General features: G+C 48.5%; 2 protein-coding genes across 2 annotated transcripts in view; one reads left to right on the top strand and one right to left on the bottom strand.

The window, feature by feature from the left end:
• Positions 1-382: 382 nt before the first annotated feature.
• INAFM2 (InaF motif containing 2) lies at positions 383-1539 on the bottom strand. Its single transcript, XM_082485851.1, has one exon. The coding sequence runs from the start codon at positions 1394-1396 to the stop codon at positions 959-961; it is 438 nt and encodes a 145-aa protein (XP_082341977.1). The 5' UTR covers positions 1397-1539; the 3' UTR covers positions 383-958.
• Positions 1540-16193: 14654 nt separating this feature from the next.
• Positions 16194-18683, top strand: part of PLCB2 (phospholipase C beta 2) — a gene marked incomplete at its 5' end in the record, with an annotated part of 49788 nt that continues 47298 nt past the window's right edge. Inside the window, one exon of the mRNA XM_082484811.1 lies at positions 16194-16277. Coding sequence (XP_082340937.1) covers positions 16194-16277 — 84 coding nt within the window. The remainder of the gene's footprint in view (positions 16278-18683) is intronic.

Genomic DNA, 18683 nt, shown 5'->3' on the forward strand with positions numbered 1-18683 from the left:
CACCTCGAGGTGGCTGGCACAGACCTACCTCCCGATGGTACCGTGAGGGTCTGTCTGCTCAGCCGTCCCACACAAACGGACAAGGCACGAAGCACCTGGCAGCACACGGCCACGGCCGCCCATGGGCACCCACCGCTTCTCTCAGGGAAGATCACACCTTTGACCACCAACGCTTAGCTGCCCCGATTAATGGGAATCAGGCATGTATGGAGGTTTCTCCAGCCTCACCTAAGGAGACCAACGACAAATAATCAACGTTATATGCCACAGTCGCCCATTACAGCGGGCAAACCATTTCTGCTACCCAGAGAGCCCTTCCACTTCGACATTCTGCCCAAATCCTCTTCCCACCACCAAAGAGAATATACTGTGTTACCGAGACTTTCATATTGGGAAAATATTTTAATATAGTAAACAAGTCAATTTACCTTTCACATGTTTTTAAATAAGTTTATGCTCATTGTTAAACAAAACCGGTTTTACCTAAACAATGGATTACAGCCTCTAAATTCTTATTGTTCCCAGCTGATCCTGTAAATAGTGAGGATTTTTGGACACCGATATCCTTTTATAGGTAACAGACGGGCATAAATAGCGCAGGAATTCAATGCAGGGAGAAGCTAGCCCTGGTGAGGAGAAAAACGAAGCCACAGAATTCCCTTTTCTAGGAAAAACGGGGGGTGGGGTGGGGGAGGAAGATACCGCAGTTCTACCAAGTCCGCACGTTTCCTTCCCCCGCCGACCCCCGGGACCGGCTCAGTCTCCAGCCGGAGCTCTTCGGGGCTCCTCCGCGCCGGGGCCGCCTCGTCGCCGTCCCCCGCCGCCGCATCGCCCTCCTCCGGGCCCCGGCAGAGCCCCCGGGGCGGCGCCGGTCTCCCCCGCCCCCCCTCTCCCCGCAGTCCGCCGGGCCCGTCTTCCCGCCCGGCCGGGGGACGGGGGGCGATGGCTGCCGGCCGCCTCAGGGGCTGCCCCGCACCCGGCGCAGCGCGGCGGCGCCCGAATCGGCCCCCGGCGGCGGCGATACGTCCGGGCGGTCGGGGTCGGTGTCGGCGAGGCCGGGGTCGGGGTCGGGGCCCGTCGGCGGCGGCGCCTCCTGCGCCGGTCCGGCGGGCGGCTGGGCGGCTGCAGGGCCCGGCGGCGGCGCGGCGCGGGGCTGCGAGGTGGCGGCGGCCGGGCCGGAGCCGGAGGAGCCGCCGCCGCCGCCGCGCACCGGCTGCCAGATGAGGCTGTAGTAGACGGCGAGGACGATGGCGGCCAGCGAGACGGAGAGGACGTAGGCCAGCACGGTGGCCAGGCGCACCCACTTCTTGTTGGTCTTGGCCGCCATGCGCGCCTTCTTGTCCCCGGTGTAAGTGGCGGGCTTGCCCCGCTCCGCCCCCGCCTCCTTCTCCTTCATGGGGGCCCGGCCCTTGGCCCGCTGCTCTACCGACCCCTCCGTGGTGGGCCCGCCCCGGCTCCCGCCGCCGCCGCCGCCGCCGCCTCAGGACATGCCGCTGCCCGCCGCCGCCTCGCGCCGCGGCCCGCGCTGCTCCGGCGGCTCCGCCGGCCGCGGGCGGGGGCGAGGGGCGGAGCTTAAAGGGGCAACGCCGCCCGGCGGGGGTTGGCGAGGGCGCTGGTTAAAGGGGCGATGGCCCCCTGCGCTACTTCCCCCGCCCCTCCTCGCGCCAGGGGAGCGGGGTGGGGTCGCTGCGCGTGCGCGGCCGTTGGGCGCCGCTGAGGGGGCGTGAGGCGGCCATGGCGGCGGGGTGCTGTCCTCCTCACCCCGGCGGCTCTGCCCGCCCGCCGGAGCCCCCCTGCCCTGCGGGGCCTGTGGGGCGGGCGGGCGGCATCCCCCCCCGGCCGGGCTGAGGTTCGGGGCTCCGTGAGCAGAGGAGGGGTGAGCGCGAGGAAGGCTCCTGGCAGAGACGTGAGGGGAGAGAGGGCCGGGAATGGCCTCTCTGCTTTCTCTCCGCGCTGGTGGTCGCTCCTCGGGCCTCCCTCGCTCCCCACCTGCAGGTACGTGGTGCTGCCTGCGCCTCCTGTGCAGCTTGGGGGATTCCCTGGCTAAGCAGCAGTTTTTGGAGAGAGAGCCATTTAGTTCCCGTCAAACCGGGCTGATCCCAAACCTACTGAGGTATTCCAAAGCCACGTTATTGCTGTTGGGGTTTGGATTGACCTGATTCCCCATATGTTAGGCCCTTACAAAAGTATTATATTGTGTTAGTGTGAAGAGAGCTGAAACACTGTTCAAGGGTATGGGTTAGTCTCTTAAATTTTTTTCTTTATGGTGCAAGATGGTTACTTTTGAGAATGACTCAGTTGCTCCTCTTACCGTCACTTTCTCTCTCCCTTAAATCTTAGGTCAGTCAGGTGTGTTGCAGCAAAAAACCTCTTGTAAACAAGGAGCTGCAGCACTGAGAGAGGCTCACAGCAGCTGGAGAAGTGACTGTTGGCCAGAAAGGCATCAGAAGTGAGTGAGTTTTGAATTAATAGTAGCATTTTATTTGTGCACTCGATAGCAGGAACAATGTGGATGGTTGGGAGAGAAAGGGAAAACCTCCTGAGGTTTTGTATGAAGCTTGCAGCTCTGAGGAAGACTACTGGAGCAGAAAATATGTTAGGGAATAAAATGGAGCAACTTCAGAATAACTGGAATTCTTGGAAAAGTGGTGGATTCTGTTGACTAAAAGCTGCAGGGCTGCTGTATGCAGGTGGAAGTTGGCACTGCAGTGATGATCTGTGCACAGTGACCCTCAGCTGAGCATGGCAGGGAGCTCCTGGTGTCCAGCAGCAAAGGGAGCCTTCTGAAGGGGGCTGGGAAGCCCCTCAGAGAGGAGTGGCTGGGCACTCTGCCTGATTATTCTTACAAGGGTAAAGGAATTTTAAGGACTAAACTTTTTTGGGGAGAGAGCAGCTATGCAGACATGAGATGTTCTGTATCCAGACCCTGCCCTTGCCTGGAGGGAAGGGCTAAAGGGTGTGATGGTGTGCTACCAGCTCTGTCTTTTGGCCTCAGCAGTATAAATCATATATAATCAGTAATATAAATCATGGCTATGCAGCATAGATACAGAAGTGAGCGGATCCCACTGTGGCTGCCTTGGCAGCAATGGCAAGGGAAGCGGTGATTTCACTGCCCCTTCAGGGCAGAGGGGGCTTATTGCCTGTGGCAGTGGGATTGGACTAGATGATTTTTAAAGGTCCCTTCTAACCCAAGTGATTCTGTGATTCTACAGCTAATGACATGCTCTATCCTTGTGAAATATTTAATTTTCATGAAATGTTGCTGTAACCCAGTATGTCTAGGAAAAATTTGTTGGTGGGTATTATGACTCTTCTGTGGGCCCCCTTCTTGTTCTTGCCCTGATTTATTACACCTGGCTTCATTCTTCCTCTTGAAGTCAAATTTTGCACACCTGAATAGTATGAACTGATGGCATCCTCCTGACAAAGCTTTCCAGAGTCATAGAAATACATCTTCAGAATTCTATAGATTCTATACACAAATTGTCTAGGGCTGTATATGTTTTAAGTTAATAGGTATGTTTGGATTTATAGCAATTCCTACAAAATGGATTTTCTACTAATTTTTCAGGCTGTTTTCTCTCGGTGATGGGTTTGCTCCAATCCCTTCTCCCTTTGCTTCTCATATTTCATTCAGTAGCTGTCTGCTGCTCCATCTTTTCTTTGCAGTTAAGAGAATAATTCTGTAACTTGATGAGGACTTGAGCACACCTTTACTCTGCTTTACATATGTCACCAAGCTTTTTATTTTGAGGCCAGAGATTTTTGGTTTCTGTGCTACAGAGTATTTTAAGATTGAGATTGGACCTTTTTTGTCTAGCATGATTTCTTAGACCTTCAGCTTGTTTTTTAATCCAACTGATCTGTACTCACGTTCTCGCTGGCCTTTGTCTTCCTGCTATTGAATGTTGCAAAGATGGGCAGAGGCAAAGCCTCACTGGGCTTTTGTCTGTGTCCACTCACAGTTCTTCCTCAAATCACCTGTGCAGAAATTGGTTCATTCCAAAGCCTTACGCTGTCTGTGATATCTGTTGTTGCTACCGATATACAATTTATCATTTCCTCTGGTGAAAGGATGATGAATTACTGTCTATCACAAGACTTTTCCCTGTGCTCTTCCTTAATTCCATTGCTGGAACTTTAGGGGAGATGATTGACATACACAGGCAGTTCCTTTGAGGCTGAATGAGACCCTGACCGTTTTTGCCTGATGCTTGTCTAGTCCATGTTGCCTTCCTGCATTTTAAGTCTGGCCTTGGAGATGCTACATGCTACGTTATTGCTTAACTCAACCCCGTTGTAGTCTCTAGAAGAGGGTAGCCAAAAATCAGAGCCCTGGTGTTGCTAGGTATTCAACTGTATATTCTGTTGAGTTTGATAAATGGTGTTTAAAAGAGTCAGCAGGTTATACAGGAAATAGGCACAGAAGGTAACAGTGAGATGGGAGGGATCAATGTAATAAAAAGCAGTTATAGCTGTGTATCTTAGTCCTATGTCCCCCAAATTAGTTTTCCCCTCTGCTGGGAAGTAAACCTATCCTTCTTAATCTCTGTGCAAATGATTGGCTGCTCTTTTACTGCTGCTGTTTTGTTTTGGTTTTTTTTTTTTCCCCTCTGCTGACCAAAGCTCCGTTTATAAATCCAATGGTTAATAGCACTCCTTTTCTATCAGCGGAGGTCTTGGCAGACTGGATTGACTAAGGTTGTAGAAGCAGTCCTAGCAAAGGTAGCGAGTGTGGTGTGGTTGAGATCCCACTACACCTTGTGTCATTTGAATGTAGATTCTAGGAGCAACTAAAGCTGCTCCAGCTAGAAAATGTGGCAGTAGATAATTTGGCATGAGTTACTCTTTCCTGCCTTCCCAATTTTTACTGTGAACAAATAAATGGGTGTGAGTTTCTCTCCAGGTCCTTTTGTTCAAGTGCAGGCAGCTGCCAGAAGGCGTGTGCCTTCTGTTCCTAAACTTAGTTCCTTGCTAACAACCACCCATAAAGGCAGATGAGAGCCAGGAGACCAGAGCTGCAATAATGGTATTTTCTTTGTCTGCTGGGTTTTAGCAGAAATACCAAGCTGTGCGTTGAGCAGGCTTCTGTGGTGCAGAAATAGAGCTCTGGGGTGCAGAGCTCAGAGGTCTTGTAAAGTCAGTGAATGTGTCAGACACTAGACAAAGCTTGCAAATTAGTTCTCTCTGTGTTCTTTAGGCAAAAATATCAAAAGAGATCCCTTGCCCAAGACAAATGGAGTCAAGGGCATGTGATGTGCCCTGGGACAGGACCTGCCAGCGGAGTGTAGCCCTTGAGCATCAAGCCTTTCTCCCGGGACAGTCCAAGCACCGTACTCTTCAGGGTCCTATGGTTTATAAGCTTCTCTAATGTTTTTACTTCTCTTGCCTGAGGGTCCACTAGGAAACTTGTTTACTTGTGACCCTGTTACTTACTGCCTTATGCCTGTGTTTAGTTGAAAACCCGAGTGCTGAGACAGATTGTTGAAGATCGGGTGTTCCACCTACCTGACTGAACAGCATTGCTTGAATTCTGCTGCTACCTGTTGCAGTGGGATGTTTGTTTGCTCTCCAAGGGCCCCTGAAGGATGTAGCTAAATAAACTTGTATTATTGATTTCCCATGTTCAGAGTCAGTGGATAGTATCTAGTGCTTCAGGACAGAGAGGACTTAATTAAGGGAAGATTATTGGCCTAAGATATTACCTCTGTACAGACCTTGCTTCTGAGAATAGTGAAACACTGGATTGCATTGCCTGGGAGGTGGTTGAGCCTCCACTGTTAACGGAGGCCTCCTGAAGCTCCCTGAACTACTGTCTGTCAGAGCTGAAAAATGTCACAGCTGATCCTGCCCCAGGACAAGGGCTGGATGGCTTCCCACAGTTCCGTTGCCCCCGTGCTTTTGATTCAGCAAAGGCAGCTACTCTGCCTTTCCTTCCTGTGCCCTGTCATTAGGAGGCAATCTGATGCAACACTGTACAAATGATGGCTTATTCTGTCAGGTGTGCAGCTTCATTACCCTGCCTAGTTAGTCTGTGTAATTCTAAAATCATCATTCACTACTGTGATGTTGTATACTCTCTTGTCTGAACCCTGGCCCTGGTTTTTGTTCATGGTGTCCGCCCTGGCAGCACAACTTCTGCAGGCAGATTATAGGCTTCCTAAAGAATTGCAACTTTTTTTTATTGGCCGTGTTGCTTTTTAAACTTTATACTGTCTCCTTGGTCACATTTGTGAGCACATTGTGAAGGGAGAGATGGATGAGGTCTTTCTACCTGCCTCCTAATGTTTAGAGGATGGAATAGATATGTTTAATTTAATCTCTTTTTCTTGGCTGAAGTCCTTGAGCAAATATTTTGCTCGGCTTGAGCCTTCTGTCATAGAGAATGTCTCTACTCTTGACGGGGGACAATCTTTCATGCTCTGTTTTCTGCTATTCTAAAGGAAATATGTCTTATTTCACACTGTTGTTCTGTCTCTTGTTTGGAGCCTGCAGGGAATCAGATTCTGTTCTCTGGCATTTTTCTCTTACACTTCAAAATCTCCTCTGTCTTATGTGGGAAGGTGCTGTCTCTCTTGTTAATCCAGTAACAGATGGGGGGAGGCTGGGGATGTTCTTTTAATTCCTTCAGCTTCTGATTTAGCTGTGGTAAGTGAAATTTGCACAACCCACTGTCTTGCGCTGACTTGAAAAGTGATCTGCAGAGGTTACAGGGTGGGTGGGAAGATGGTAGAAGTGATGCTGAATTTGAGATACAACAGCAAGAGGTCTGGTTTTGCTCAGGATAAGAGGCCTTGGGCAGAAAGCTGGTAGCTCGGGGTAGCGATGCATCAGCAGCTTCAACCTTGTATCATCAACTTGATGAGGCCCATGTTGAGCCATTTTATTATCCTGCGAACTGTCTGCATGGTATGAAGAGTATGTCCTACATGCGAGAGAGCCTTGGACAGTGAGTGTTTCCTTGGTGGGAAAAATCCTGAGAGAGTGAAAAGTATGTCTGAAAAGGATTTATTGGTTTGTTTTAATGTTTAGAAACTTCTGTATGTAGGCAGTGGTTCTGACTCTGGGGTGGGGACAACCACCTGGCAAGCTTTACGGCAGAGCTGTTAACAGTATTTTGGAAGCTCTGCTTTTATTTGGTGTAACTTGAGGTTTGGTGCACTGCTGAGTGGAGACTGATCTCAGTCAGCTTTCTGGAGGCAGAGAGTTCTGTTAACCTGAATTGTCTTTGGCCTGTTGTTCCCATGACATGTTTCTGAAACTGAGAAAAGGCTGACAAGGTCTTGACAGTGCCCTGGGCATTCACTGAAACGAGAACCTTGCCATTTGCTGGAAGGTGAAGCTCTGGTCCCAGAGGTTCCCAGTGCTCTGAGCTGTAGGTTTCACACATCAGTCTGTGGAGAGGAAAGTTGCCCTCATTTCACTAGGTTTAGGACTCTAAGAGGGTGAATGTTGGGGGCTTCTATTTAAAAAGTTTCTCTTTGGGTGTGAACCTGTGCTGTCTGTGTTGGTTGTGACTGTATCTGCGCAGGAACCTAGTGTCAAAAAACAGCGCTTCACTGCTCAATTTGCAAGGAAGAAACGTGCATGTACACACACCCCCACACACTTAACATCTGAACAAGGTCCCAAGGGCTGTATTTCAAAAATAACCACCACTTTTCAAGCAATAGGACAGTGATGATTAATGGTCATGTAATCTGACTGTGCTTCTTTGCCTCTGATTTTCATGGTCTGAAGGAGCTGAACTTGCCCACCTTTATGTGTGGAGAATTAATGTGTATGACTTGTGCTTCTCCCTGCTGCATGCAGATATACATACATGTATAGTATTTGCTCACATGTATGTATGAGAGAGCACTGACATAGGTTGTCTGAAAATAGAACCTATAACGTTTGCAGAATCACAGCACTATTCAGAGTTGCACCAACTTGTGATTGCCTCTGCAAGCACTGGAACAGGATTTTCTTGGAAAGCCTTATGCACGATCTCATGATGCAGCCCTGGAGCTGAAGTGATCCTGGTTTAGCCTGGGTCACTGCTGTTTCAATCTGGGATAGTTTGGGGTTTTTTTCCCAGGATGGAGAAGGGTGCTTTTTCAGTAGTTCACTGTGCATGATGGTTCCAGCCATCTCTGGGGCTGGCTCTTAATGCAGCCAAGCTCCTGGTTAGACCAAACAGCTTGCCCGTTCTTCAAAGTTAGCTTGACTTAGCTTAACTTTGGGTCCTTGCTGAGTTACAGTAAGGCAACATGAAACTTTAACTGCTTTAAAGATCCAAGAAGATTCTTTTACATATGAGGTCATCATGGGTTTTCACCCTAGTTAAAATAACATAGCTTTGAATGTGATAATGCTCCCTGATCTCACAGTAGCTTTTCCTTGCAGGAAAAAAAAAGATCAAAAGCAGCAGTTACTTTTTAACTTTCTCTGTTTCTGTGTGCTTGGCTTTGGTAGCTGAATGAGGAAAGTGTGCTGGACTCATGTTGATAACCCTGTGCAAGGGAGGGTTATTTAACTGAATTAAAATAGCAGCCTGAAACCTCTCCCGGTGCTGCTGGAGCTGATTCTTACTCGGTACATCTTACTGCTTTCACACTGCTGCCATCCTGGTTCAGGCTGTGACTGGAAATGGAGCTATAAGGTCCTAGGAGAGAGGCTGTTCTGATGCTTCCAGGAGCAGAAAGCATGGAAAATGTCAGCAGAAAATTCAGTCCTGCTATGTTATGTTGTACACCTGTGGAAAGCGAGAAGATTTGTTGGCAATGAGCTTAAGTGGGATTCCATATTAATGCTGTGTTGTCTTCAGATAAATCTTTAAATCTTGTATTACAAACCACTGGCCGTTCTGGTCTGGAAAATGCTTCTTCCAGATCTGGTGGTTTGATAACCATCCACTCTTCTGGGTGTATACATTTCCAGCAGAGGTGTCCAAATGGTGTTGGTTATGTAGCAATATTATTCCTCAATTTTCCATGGACCACAATGCATGCATCTTTGTCAGCTGAAAAATCCTATGGAGGTCGTGAAAGCCTGGGGACCAACTGTGGCTTGTTTACTGGGATTTCAAAGACCACAAAGTGGGAACTGTAGAATGAACCAAACATAACTTCTAACCCACTTGTGTGTGCCCTGAGTACTAACAAGGTGGCACGTGTGAGAGCTGGTGTTTATATCTGGGAAGCTGCAATGCTTTTGGTGAACATATCTCATTAGACAGAAGCCGCCTCTGATACACCTTGAGCCTTCACTGTTCCCACCAGTACCCCCAGCCTGGTATTTGTCAGTGTAGTTCACGAACGGGCCACTGCCTTTGGCCACTCATACACCATGAATGCCACAGAATGACCTAGTACGAGACCGTCCTTGTGCTCTGGTAGTGATTTCCATTCCACTTGCTGCTCTTTCCTGTTCCCATGGTTATCTGACTTACAAAGAAAGCGTGGCTGGAGTTGCACACAGTGTTAAATGTTTCCTAGAGAGCTCTTTTCCAAGAAAACTGCAGTCATTTTGTGTGTTTGCATGTTGTTTGTTCACTGTTTGATAATGTGATGAAATAAAAAATCGTTTTCAAGATTTAATTTTGACCTCTTGAAAGACAGGAGATGATTTAAAATATACTGTACTGATTGTACACATCAGAGCTAGAAAAGCTGTGTAAAAAGCACAAATAACAATAAACAAGGTAAAAAGAAGGGCAGTTCCTGGTAAGGCAGTCTCTTGGAGAGCAGCAATGGAAGGAAGCGATGGCCATGCTGTGTGTGTATTCATGCGCTCATTAGTTAATGGCACTGGGCTGAGTCCATGATCTGCCTGTGTACACAGCAGTGTTATGGGCAGCAGTGATGTGTCAAGACAGCAAACCTCTCTGCAGAAGTGAACAAAATGGGTCTCATCTCTTTAGGATCTGATGTAAAACCCTCTTCCCATCCACAGGTGGTTATCAAAGGGACAGTGCCTGGATGAGGTTTTGCCACTTCAGACACCTTTAGCTTCATCCTTACAGTTGCCGGGGGTGTTACTGGTGTAAATCAGCTTCACTTGATGGCTTCCAGGGGCTGAGGAGCCATTGTGCCTTTTGAGACTTTTTTTTTTTTCCAACAGCTTCAACTATCTAGGTGGTGGTTAGTGAGAAATTTGTGCAGGCTGAAAGTGGTCCAAGGCCCAAAAAGCTTGTGAATCTCTGATTTTGCACTATTCACTTAAAACAGTAGAGGCTGCGAACCTACCAGACTTTCCCTTTACAGCCTCTGATGGAAAATGCATTCCTTCCTGCAGGACTAAACTTGAATATGTCATTGCTTCACAAGCTTATTTCACTTCAAGGAGGTGAAGGGTTTGGAATATAGTGTGCAAAGGCCTTTGTGGTGAGGAGGGGAATAGTGGAAGGTGGAGGCTGGGTATCGCTACAGCAGATTTTTGGTCTAGTGTGTAGAGAACTGAAGTTTATGAATGGGCCAGGGAAGATCATGGCAGAAACCTGTTCAGCTCCATTAGCTGGGTAGGCAGAGTGATTTTGGGGTAGCAGCCTGAGATTGCTTTAACTTGGAATTAGCTGGTAGGGGCAGTGCAAAGAAGGTTTATAGGGTTGGTTTTTTTATTATTGTTTTTTCATGCTTGAGTCTGAATAGTGCTGCACCAGGAGGTAGTGTGGGATGGGAGCCTCTGTCTCTTGAATAGGATTCATTGGGATGCTTTGGCTTTTAAAGTCAGTGCATTGGGGCTTACACGTATGGATGCAGTTGTCTAAATCCACATAGAAAACTATGCATTTGTGCTGACAAAAAGCCATCTGTGGGCTGAAGGCCACATTACCTGCCCTAGCTGGATGCTGGAACCAAGCTGATAGCCTTTGCTTCTCAGCTAAAGAGCTCTCATCTTTCTGGACCCACACATGCAGACATGCCCGCTCTCGGGGAAGCGGGGACTCAGTTCTGCCCTGAAGACTGGATTAATCTGCTACTTTACCCTGGAAATCCTGCATTAAGAGGATTAAGATGGTCCTGCCTCAGAGCTCTCTCAAGGGGAAAAGTCAAAGCATGCTTACTGCCTTTGTCTGCACCCAGGCTCTGGGTTGGGCTCTTATCTGGATGGGGCAAGAAATGTTCCGCTCTCCAGTGGATCTTGTTTTTTCCTACACCCTGAATGCTTTGAGTCAAAGCTGTTGTGTATCGGAGAGCTCGCTCTTCATTCTTTTTCACAATGAGGGCTGATGCTTCAGGAATAATAATTTATTAGGTTTGTGTCTTGCCCCAGGTACTATCTCCATGGTATGTCAGTTTAAGAAGTTGACCTTGATCTTCAAAGCCCCCTGAGCTGCAGCTGAAGTAATACCTTGTTCTCTGTGATCTGACCGAGGGGACTGTGCTCTTCTGGACTTGACTCACCAGGCAGACGCAGTTACTGTGGCAGCTGGGTTTGCTGCTTTGGACCTTCCATAGAAGATGGCACTTGTAAAATGTGCTTTAGGATCTGACCTTCTCACAAGTTGAAAAAAATTTATGCTCAACCAAGGGAAGTTGAGTAAAGTCCAGGTTGTAGAACTGCAACAGGCTTCCTAGAGAGGTGGTCGATGCCCCATGCCTGTCAGTGTTTAAGAGGCATTTGGACAATGGCCTTAATAATATGCTTTAACTTCTGGTCAGCCCTCAGTTGCTCAGTCAGTTGCACTAGATGATTGCTGCAGGTCGCTTTCCCACTGAAATATTCTGGTCTAGTAGCCTGAGTGTGAGAAGCGGAAGCAATGGGGATGTCAGTATGGCAGAAGTATTGCAGTAGTACTAAGTGGGGCGATTAGATGGATTCACCTCCAGATTTGGTAGAATTTGCTTTCCTGTTCTTTCTGCTCCATTACTGCAAGATAACAGGAGATGGGCATGTTCTGTCTGGTGTGCTGCTGTTCTTCATCCTCCTTGCTCTTCTGTTAATGACCCGTCTTGGAAAGTTTCATTCTTTTGCTAGCAATCAGGAATCACATGGTTCAGTCATCCCTGTATAGCGATTATTTTTGTACTGCAGGAATGTATAAGATGTTTAAACAGTGTGTGAGCCTGCTTGCAGCACTCAGCTCTGCAGTTTGGAAATACGCAGAAAGCCAGCAGAGCGCTGTAAGGGTAACATATTCCTGCTGCATATTTCTGCCCAGGGAACAGTTAATTGTGGACCTGACAATGTCTCAGTGGTTGGTCAGATTGTTTTCTGGGTTTTTTTACACCAGACCTCACTGCTTTTATGGTATGGTGGCATCCGTGGCCACTTGTCTTCCTGTGCTGCAGTGCGCTGCCCTCTGAGTTTTGCAGATCAAGTTGAAGAGTCATGCTGTCAGCAGAGAGCTGTCACGAATCCTCGGCTTTTGTGGTTTGGGCTTAAAGTAGGACACAAAACATGCCCCAGCACACACACGCAGCAGTTCTCTCCAGGGGTGGTGAGGACCTTTGTGGTCCTGACAGCGTCATTAATCCCTTCAGGATTTCCAGGGCTCAGAGGGCAGAGTAGGAAAGGGAGCAGCAGGATGGACTCAGTTTTGCTTAGCTGTGAATTTATTACTGGTGTTTGGCAATGCTAAATTTAGGCTGTGTGCAATATCATAGCTGTTCACTAGAGGACAGTATTACACATTGCAAAGTATAATTATAATGGAACAATGCTGGAATAGATTTCTTACAGATTTTGTGTGTGCTAGGAATAGGTTGGGGTTGAGGCTAGAAAGTAATTTGCTAGACCTCGGGAGCCATCCAGTCAAGGTGGTTTAATAGACAGTGTGGCTTAAATCACTGTCTACAGACCCTATCTTGTAAAATCATGGAAGGGTAATGCTAGCTACCTTGCTTTGCATGCACTTTGTGGGAGGCTGAGACTGCTGAATAGATAGGACATGGAGATAAGGAAGAGCCTCCAGCAAAAAAAAAAAAGGAAACTTTTGCATATCAAAACTTTTGGGTGGTGGGACGTACAGTGGTGAAGGTGAGGGATGAAAGCAAAGAAGGCAGGGGACCCTGAACAGAAGGGATGTAGGATAAGTATACACTGGGTGATGGGCCTTGGAGGAAAAAGAAAATAAAAGGTGGTTGGCATAAATACTGCTGAAAGTGCTGCTGCTTCTGCCTGCTCTGATACCAGAGCTTTCAGCAGAGGGCAGGACTGCTGCTTTATTCTATCGCTGTTCAATCAGCCATCTCTTCATGCAAAGGACAGAAGCTCCCACATAGACAAGGAGTGTGAAATGAAAGATAAGGAGGTTGGGTTATGCAAAAGGAAGTGAGCTTCAGCTTTTGTGACCATCTTTATGCAAGTGGGGATCTTGGCTGCATAGTGCTGCACAACATCAACAGCCTCACAGGACAGCTGCTAGCTTGGGCGCTGCTCTTCATTTTTTCAGTTTTTTTTTAATTTATTGTTTTGTCTCTTGGGGAAAGCTGACCTCAAGTGACAAGCAAGTAAAGCTGTGGTAGGATTCTTACTTACTTTAGGTTTGTTGATGAGACAAATCCATTAAATATCCAGATCTGAGAGAATGCAGGACAGAATGCAGCCTTTCCATGAGGCCCTGGTTCTGGCAGGATGCAGACATGGCTCATGAAGCTATAATAACTGCCGTAAATACCAGATGGGCCACTGGAACCAATAGCTGTGACTGCCTGATCTCACCTGCAGTCCCTCTGCTCTTGGCAGTACCATGTGGCAAAGCTCGTCCCACCTTTTGCTTCTTCACCGCTGGGATCCTCAAGGCCTTCCTTCAGTGCGTTCTGGGTTGCAGCAGGCAGGAGGGCTGCAGTACTTCTGAGCAGGATCGATGCTCTTTATCCTTTTCACAGCTGCTCCCTAAGTTAAGCAGCCTTGAAACCACTCTGGCCTTGCAGAGAAGGGATCAGGTGAGAGAAGAGAAAACTTTCACTCCTCACTGCAGCCTCCTATGCTCCCATGGGCTTTCTCTATATAACAGGCCTCAGGGTCTGTTCCTAAGCTGCTTACAAGAGCACAGGACAAAACCCATCTAGCAGTGCCTGGAGTTTCACTGGTATTTGTGCCAAGTCCCAGGCTGTTCCTGAAATCCCTCAGCGCTTCCAGCTGAGGCTTTGGGACCTGGGCAGACCCTGTCATCTGCCGCTTGAGAGTAACAGCGTTTTCTGGGGGGGTCCTGGTGGTACTGTCTTGGCTGGGCCTGGAGTACTCCAGTGCTCTGTCAGCGGGCTGCCTGAGAAGCACCTCTCACTTTGCACGTGCAAAGGAAGCTTAATACCACACATGTGGCTTTGTTATGAGACTGGAGGTGATAGATTCCTGTGTCCCTGGTCTCAGCCCTGATACTGAGTAAGCACAGCTACACGTAAGCCACCTCAGCTTGCTGCCCTAGTAAAATAGAGCCAACAGCCTTAGCTTGCTAGCTAATTCTTAGAAAGCACGGTGCCTTACAAAACAATTTAGTAAATGCAGAAAACTTGGTGGTAGCTGGAAATGTAGAAGCTCTCTTACTTCCAGTTTGCCAGGCAGATAAACTCTTGAAAGACATGTACAAAGGATGTTAGGTTTGTTCAGGGTTCTCTGTTTCTGCAGCAGGCATCCCGCTGATAATTGCTGCCATCTTTGATTTTTTTACAGCTAGAGCAGTTGCTACAGGTCCACTTAATCTCTCCTGCCTCATGCCACTGACATTTGAGAATGCCCTTAGGATTCCTTCCCCTGACTGTCCAAACCGCTTTGAAATGCGGGCCTTATCAAACTGGGTAAGTCAGAGGTGGGAAAGAAGCAACAAAACCACACAGCTGGCTCCCTTTGTGCAGTGGGAGTTTCTTTGACCACCCTTCTCAGAGAACCTGTACTACTATTGACAGCGTCTTGTCCTTCTTGAGCCATGGCAAGTGCCACACCTTGACTTTCATAGGAGACCACAAGGATGAATTCCCACTGTGTGGCTGGGAATCATATTATAGCAAGTGTAGCGCAGTTATCTCTACTTCTAATTAGTTGTGGGGCTCTGTGTTTTTGACTAAAATTAACCTTGCCAATGTCTTTCACAAGCCACTCTCCTGGTTAGCCAGTGCACATAGATCACAGAATGGTTAGAGTTGGAAGGGACCTTAAAGCTCATCTAGTTTCAACCCCCTGCCCTGGGCAGGGACACTTCCCCCCAGCCCAGGTTGCTCCAAGCCCCATCCAACCTGGCCTTGAACACCTCCAGGGATGGGGCAGCCACAGCTTCTCTGGGCAACCTGCGCCAGGGGCTCACCACCCTCAGACTAAAGGAGCTCTGCCACCAGAGCTCCTTTTCTCCTCTGCTGTCCACATGTAATGCCTTCATTCCAAGGTCAGGAGCAGGGAGCTGTTTTCACTGTTTGCCATTAACCTTCTGCTCTGCTTTCTGTCACTTCCCTGTGGCTTCATCATTGTAATCCCCCACCTTGCACGTCTCTCATTCTGTGTTCCCAGAGCATCTGCAGTAGACCTAAGTGAATCTGGAGAGTATTGCAGTTCAGAAAGATTCTTGTGAATGTTTTATTTCATCTGTCTGTGGAATTTCCATCTGCTCTGCTGGTCTGTCTCACTTTTGAGGTTCACATTCAGAAGAACCCATAAGAGAAGGGAAAAAAGTTAGACTGGACAGTGCAGCAAGTGGCCCCAGAAATGGAGTCTGTCCGGAGCAAGGAATAAGTTTATTTTATGTGGTATTTGGCCTGTCGCATGAAGGGGGCAGTCTGCTTGTAGCCAAAGCCTGAGCTGTTCCGTAACCACATCTGCTGAAATAGTTTGAGTGTCGGCTGGCAATGCCTGCACTTCGTCAAAGAGAACATTTAAGGAAGTTCAGTTGCGGAAGTGCTACGAACCCTGCGCTTCACAAGTACGACTCCGAGGAGTAGGTCCCTCCTGGAGAGACGGCGTGTGTGCATGACTGCCCACGCGGGCATCTCAACCCATCGCAAGCTTTCCTCTAGGTGACCTTGGGCTGAGCTTCTCGTGCTTGCTTGGAGACCTGTTGATTTACAATGCAGATTCATCGGTCCTCGCCTGCCTGTCCCTGCCCCTCCTAAATTTGGCTGGGATATAAGAGGCTGTTTGCTTTCTGATGCCAACAGTGGCAATGGCAGAGAGCCCTACCATGTGAGAGGCAGAGATAGAGGAGAGGGGGCCAAGGAGGAGCAAGCTTTGCAGCTGCTATTGCTTCTGGTAGCTGAGGAGTGCATCTGCGGGACAGAATGTCAATGCTTACCCCTGTCCTGCAGCCCCCGGAGGTGAAGGAGTATCTATCCAAGGGTGAGCGCTTCATCAAATGGGATGATGTGAGTACCGGGGTTTTTGCTTTGCTAGATTGTATGCGTGGTGGCAGGGCAGATACCGTGTTTTGGTCAGGGTTTGTGGGGAGGCTGGGAGCATGTGTTTGGTGGGAGGGATAGAACATTGTGCGTCATACCTGAGAGCAGCGATGTCTGGATAGGGAGAGTGAACTGAGAAGAGCTGAGGGCTAAAAACAAAGGGCTTATTGTTAGGGGTTGGTGATGTGGCTTCTGCACCTCTTGTTATTGTGGAGGCTGGAAGTAAATGGAGTGTGCCACTTGGTCTGTGTCGCAGCTTCTCTGGTGTAGGACCTGGGGGTCCTGTCTCTGTGAGCCAGCCCTCAGGAAGGCAGTCACTGCTGGCAGCCAGCTTGGGGCAAGAGGCACGCGCTGCATTCGGACATGTCTGGAGGAGTGTGAGGGGCAGGATTTACTCCAGAGCCGAGCAGACTCTGTGCTCTGCAGATGGAGAGGAAACCAGGCTCCAAGTCGCTTCCTCTTATGGCCTTGTTGCTGGAGTGGATCAGAGGGTGAGCCATGCCCTCCCACGCCTGCCCGCTTGTGGGTCTGTGAGCTACCAAGCCAGCAGTGCCCGAGCAGTGAGGGGCCTGTGCTTTAACAGTGCCGAGCTGTGCAGGGTGCTGCAGAAAGCTACTTTTCTCTCTCCAACTCGGTGTCCTCTTGTATCTTCAAAACACCTGGTTTGCAGCCTCTGCCTTTCATTGTAAGGGGAAGAAAGTGTGGAACAGCAGAAGAGGAGAGGTTAATTTGAGTGCGATAGCCCCTTTCCTCAGTTTCTAAGACGACAAAAGAGTATTCCTTCTAATACCCACATACCTGAGCAAGAGGACAGCAGCTGCTCATCCATTTTGTCTGGAGTCGGAATTGTCTGCTATCGAGCATGATTGTTCATAAAACAGGGGGCAGGCTGGGTTATGATTATTCACCAAGATCTGGGGGAAACATTTGATGTGGTATCGCAAATGAGACACATTAGAAGGAGCCTCCAGCAGCAATGCAGGAGGGATCAGTTCTTCCTTTTGTGGGCGTAAAGCTGGAACAGTTTTAAGTCCCAAGGCGGTGTGTGCTGGGGAGGTAGATCCCTTGTGTGCAGCACAAGCAGGGGTGGTCCAGTGGCACTGAGAATGAGAAAGCAGTGTAATATACAGCTGATGGAAAGGATGGATGCTGAGGAATACAGGTTGGGTCATGACTGGGCAGTTACTGTACTAGCTGTACGTAAACAGGAGGATGACCTGGGGGTATGCTGGAAAGCGCAGCCTTCCCATTCTTTCCAGTGGGGCCACTGACTGCAGAATGCCCATGTCGTCTTTGAATTTGAACAGGGATTTGGTTTCTGAGAATAACAGTAGCCAAACTTGTTTAAAATTGCTGCTGACTTTCCATACTCAGTCCTTGGAGACCCCTTTTCCCCCAAACTTGAAGCTTTTAAGTACTTCATTGGAAATTCCTGGGATAGTTAGGTTCCCTTGAAACCCAAGATGAATCCAGCTGGGCTTCCAAGGCCCACCGAGTGTTTATTTGCTGCTGCAACCATAGGAGTCAGGGAGCTGAAGTCCTGTGTGGACTTTTCCCTGTTCCGAAGGTTTACATATTTGTAAACATTCCTAAAAGGTTGCCTGTAACTACTAAGTAGTTTACAGACTTGACCTCCAACAGTAATGAAAGCCTCCTCCACAAGTGGGCTGTTCTGGTCACACTGTTCCGTCTCATCGTACTTTCCCACTCCGCAGTAAGAGCAGGCTGCAAAGGACGATGGCAAGAGCTCCAGGCTGCAGCATTGTTAGTGGAGGGTCAGGGTAAAAGCAGTTCTTCGGAGGTCGTGGTCCTGCATTTTATTTTTTTTTTTTTTGTCTCACTCTTTGAATTGACCTGGCCATGCTGTTGGTAATAGTTTTGAACTCCTTCCACAATATTTGAGGCAAAGGAATGAAGGTAGATCAGATTAGCTCCTTACATCACTGTATAGTTTGGGGCTGGACTGTGCCCTTCACTGTACCCAACAGTTTTTTTGAGTAAAGCAAAACCACACTTTTTCTGTAGTGCCTGCACTGTGTTCAGCATTTGTAATGTATTGTCTAGAGGGGAGTGCAGTGGCATCTCTGACAGGCTGCACGGTTCTGAACTGTCCCACTGAGTTACTTACAACATCTTGGGGTAAAGAGCAACTCTCTGCTGTGCTTTGTTTAGCATCCAGCAAGCTGGGGCTGCCAGCCAGACTAAGGAGGTTAAGTCCTACTACATGGATGATAGTTCATTTTGAGAACTGGCTTGGGAACCCTTTCGAAACCTCAGGTAGGGCACAACATTGCAGCTGACCTCTTAAGCTGAGCAGATGCCTATGGATCTGGCTCTGTGCTGACTCTTAACCCTCTAAGTACAAGCAAAAAT

This window comes from Vanellus vanellus (assembly GCF_965231255.1).
Source record: "Vanellus vanellus genome assembly, chromosome: 6".
In the NCBI taxonomy this organism is placed as follows: Eukaryota; Metazoa; Chordata; class Aves; order Charadriiformes; family Charadriidae; genus Vanellus; species Vanellus vanellus.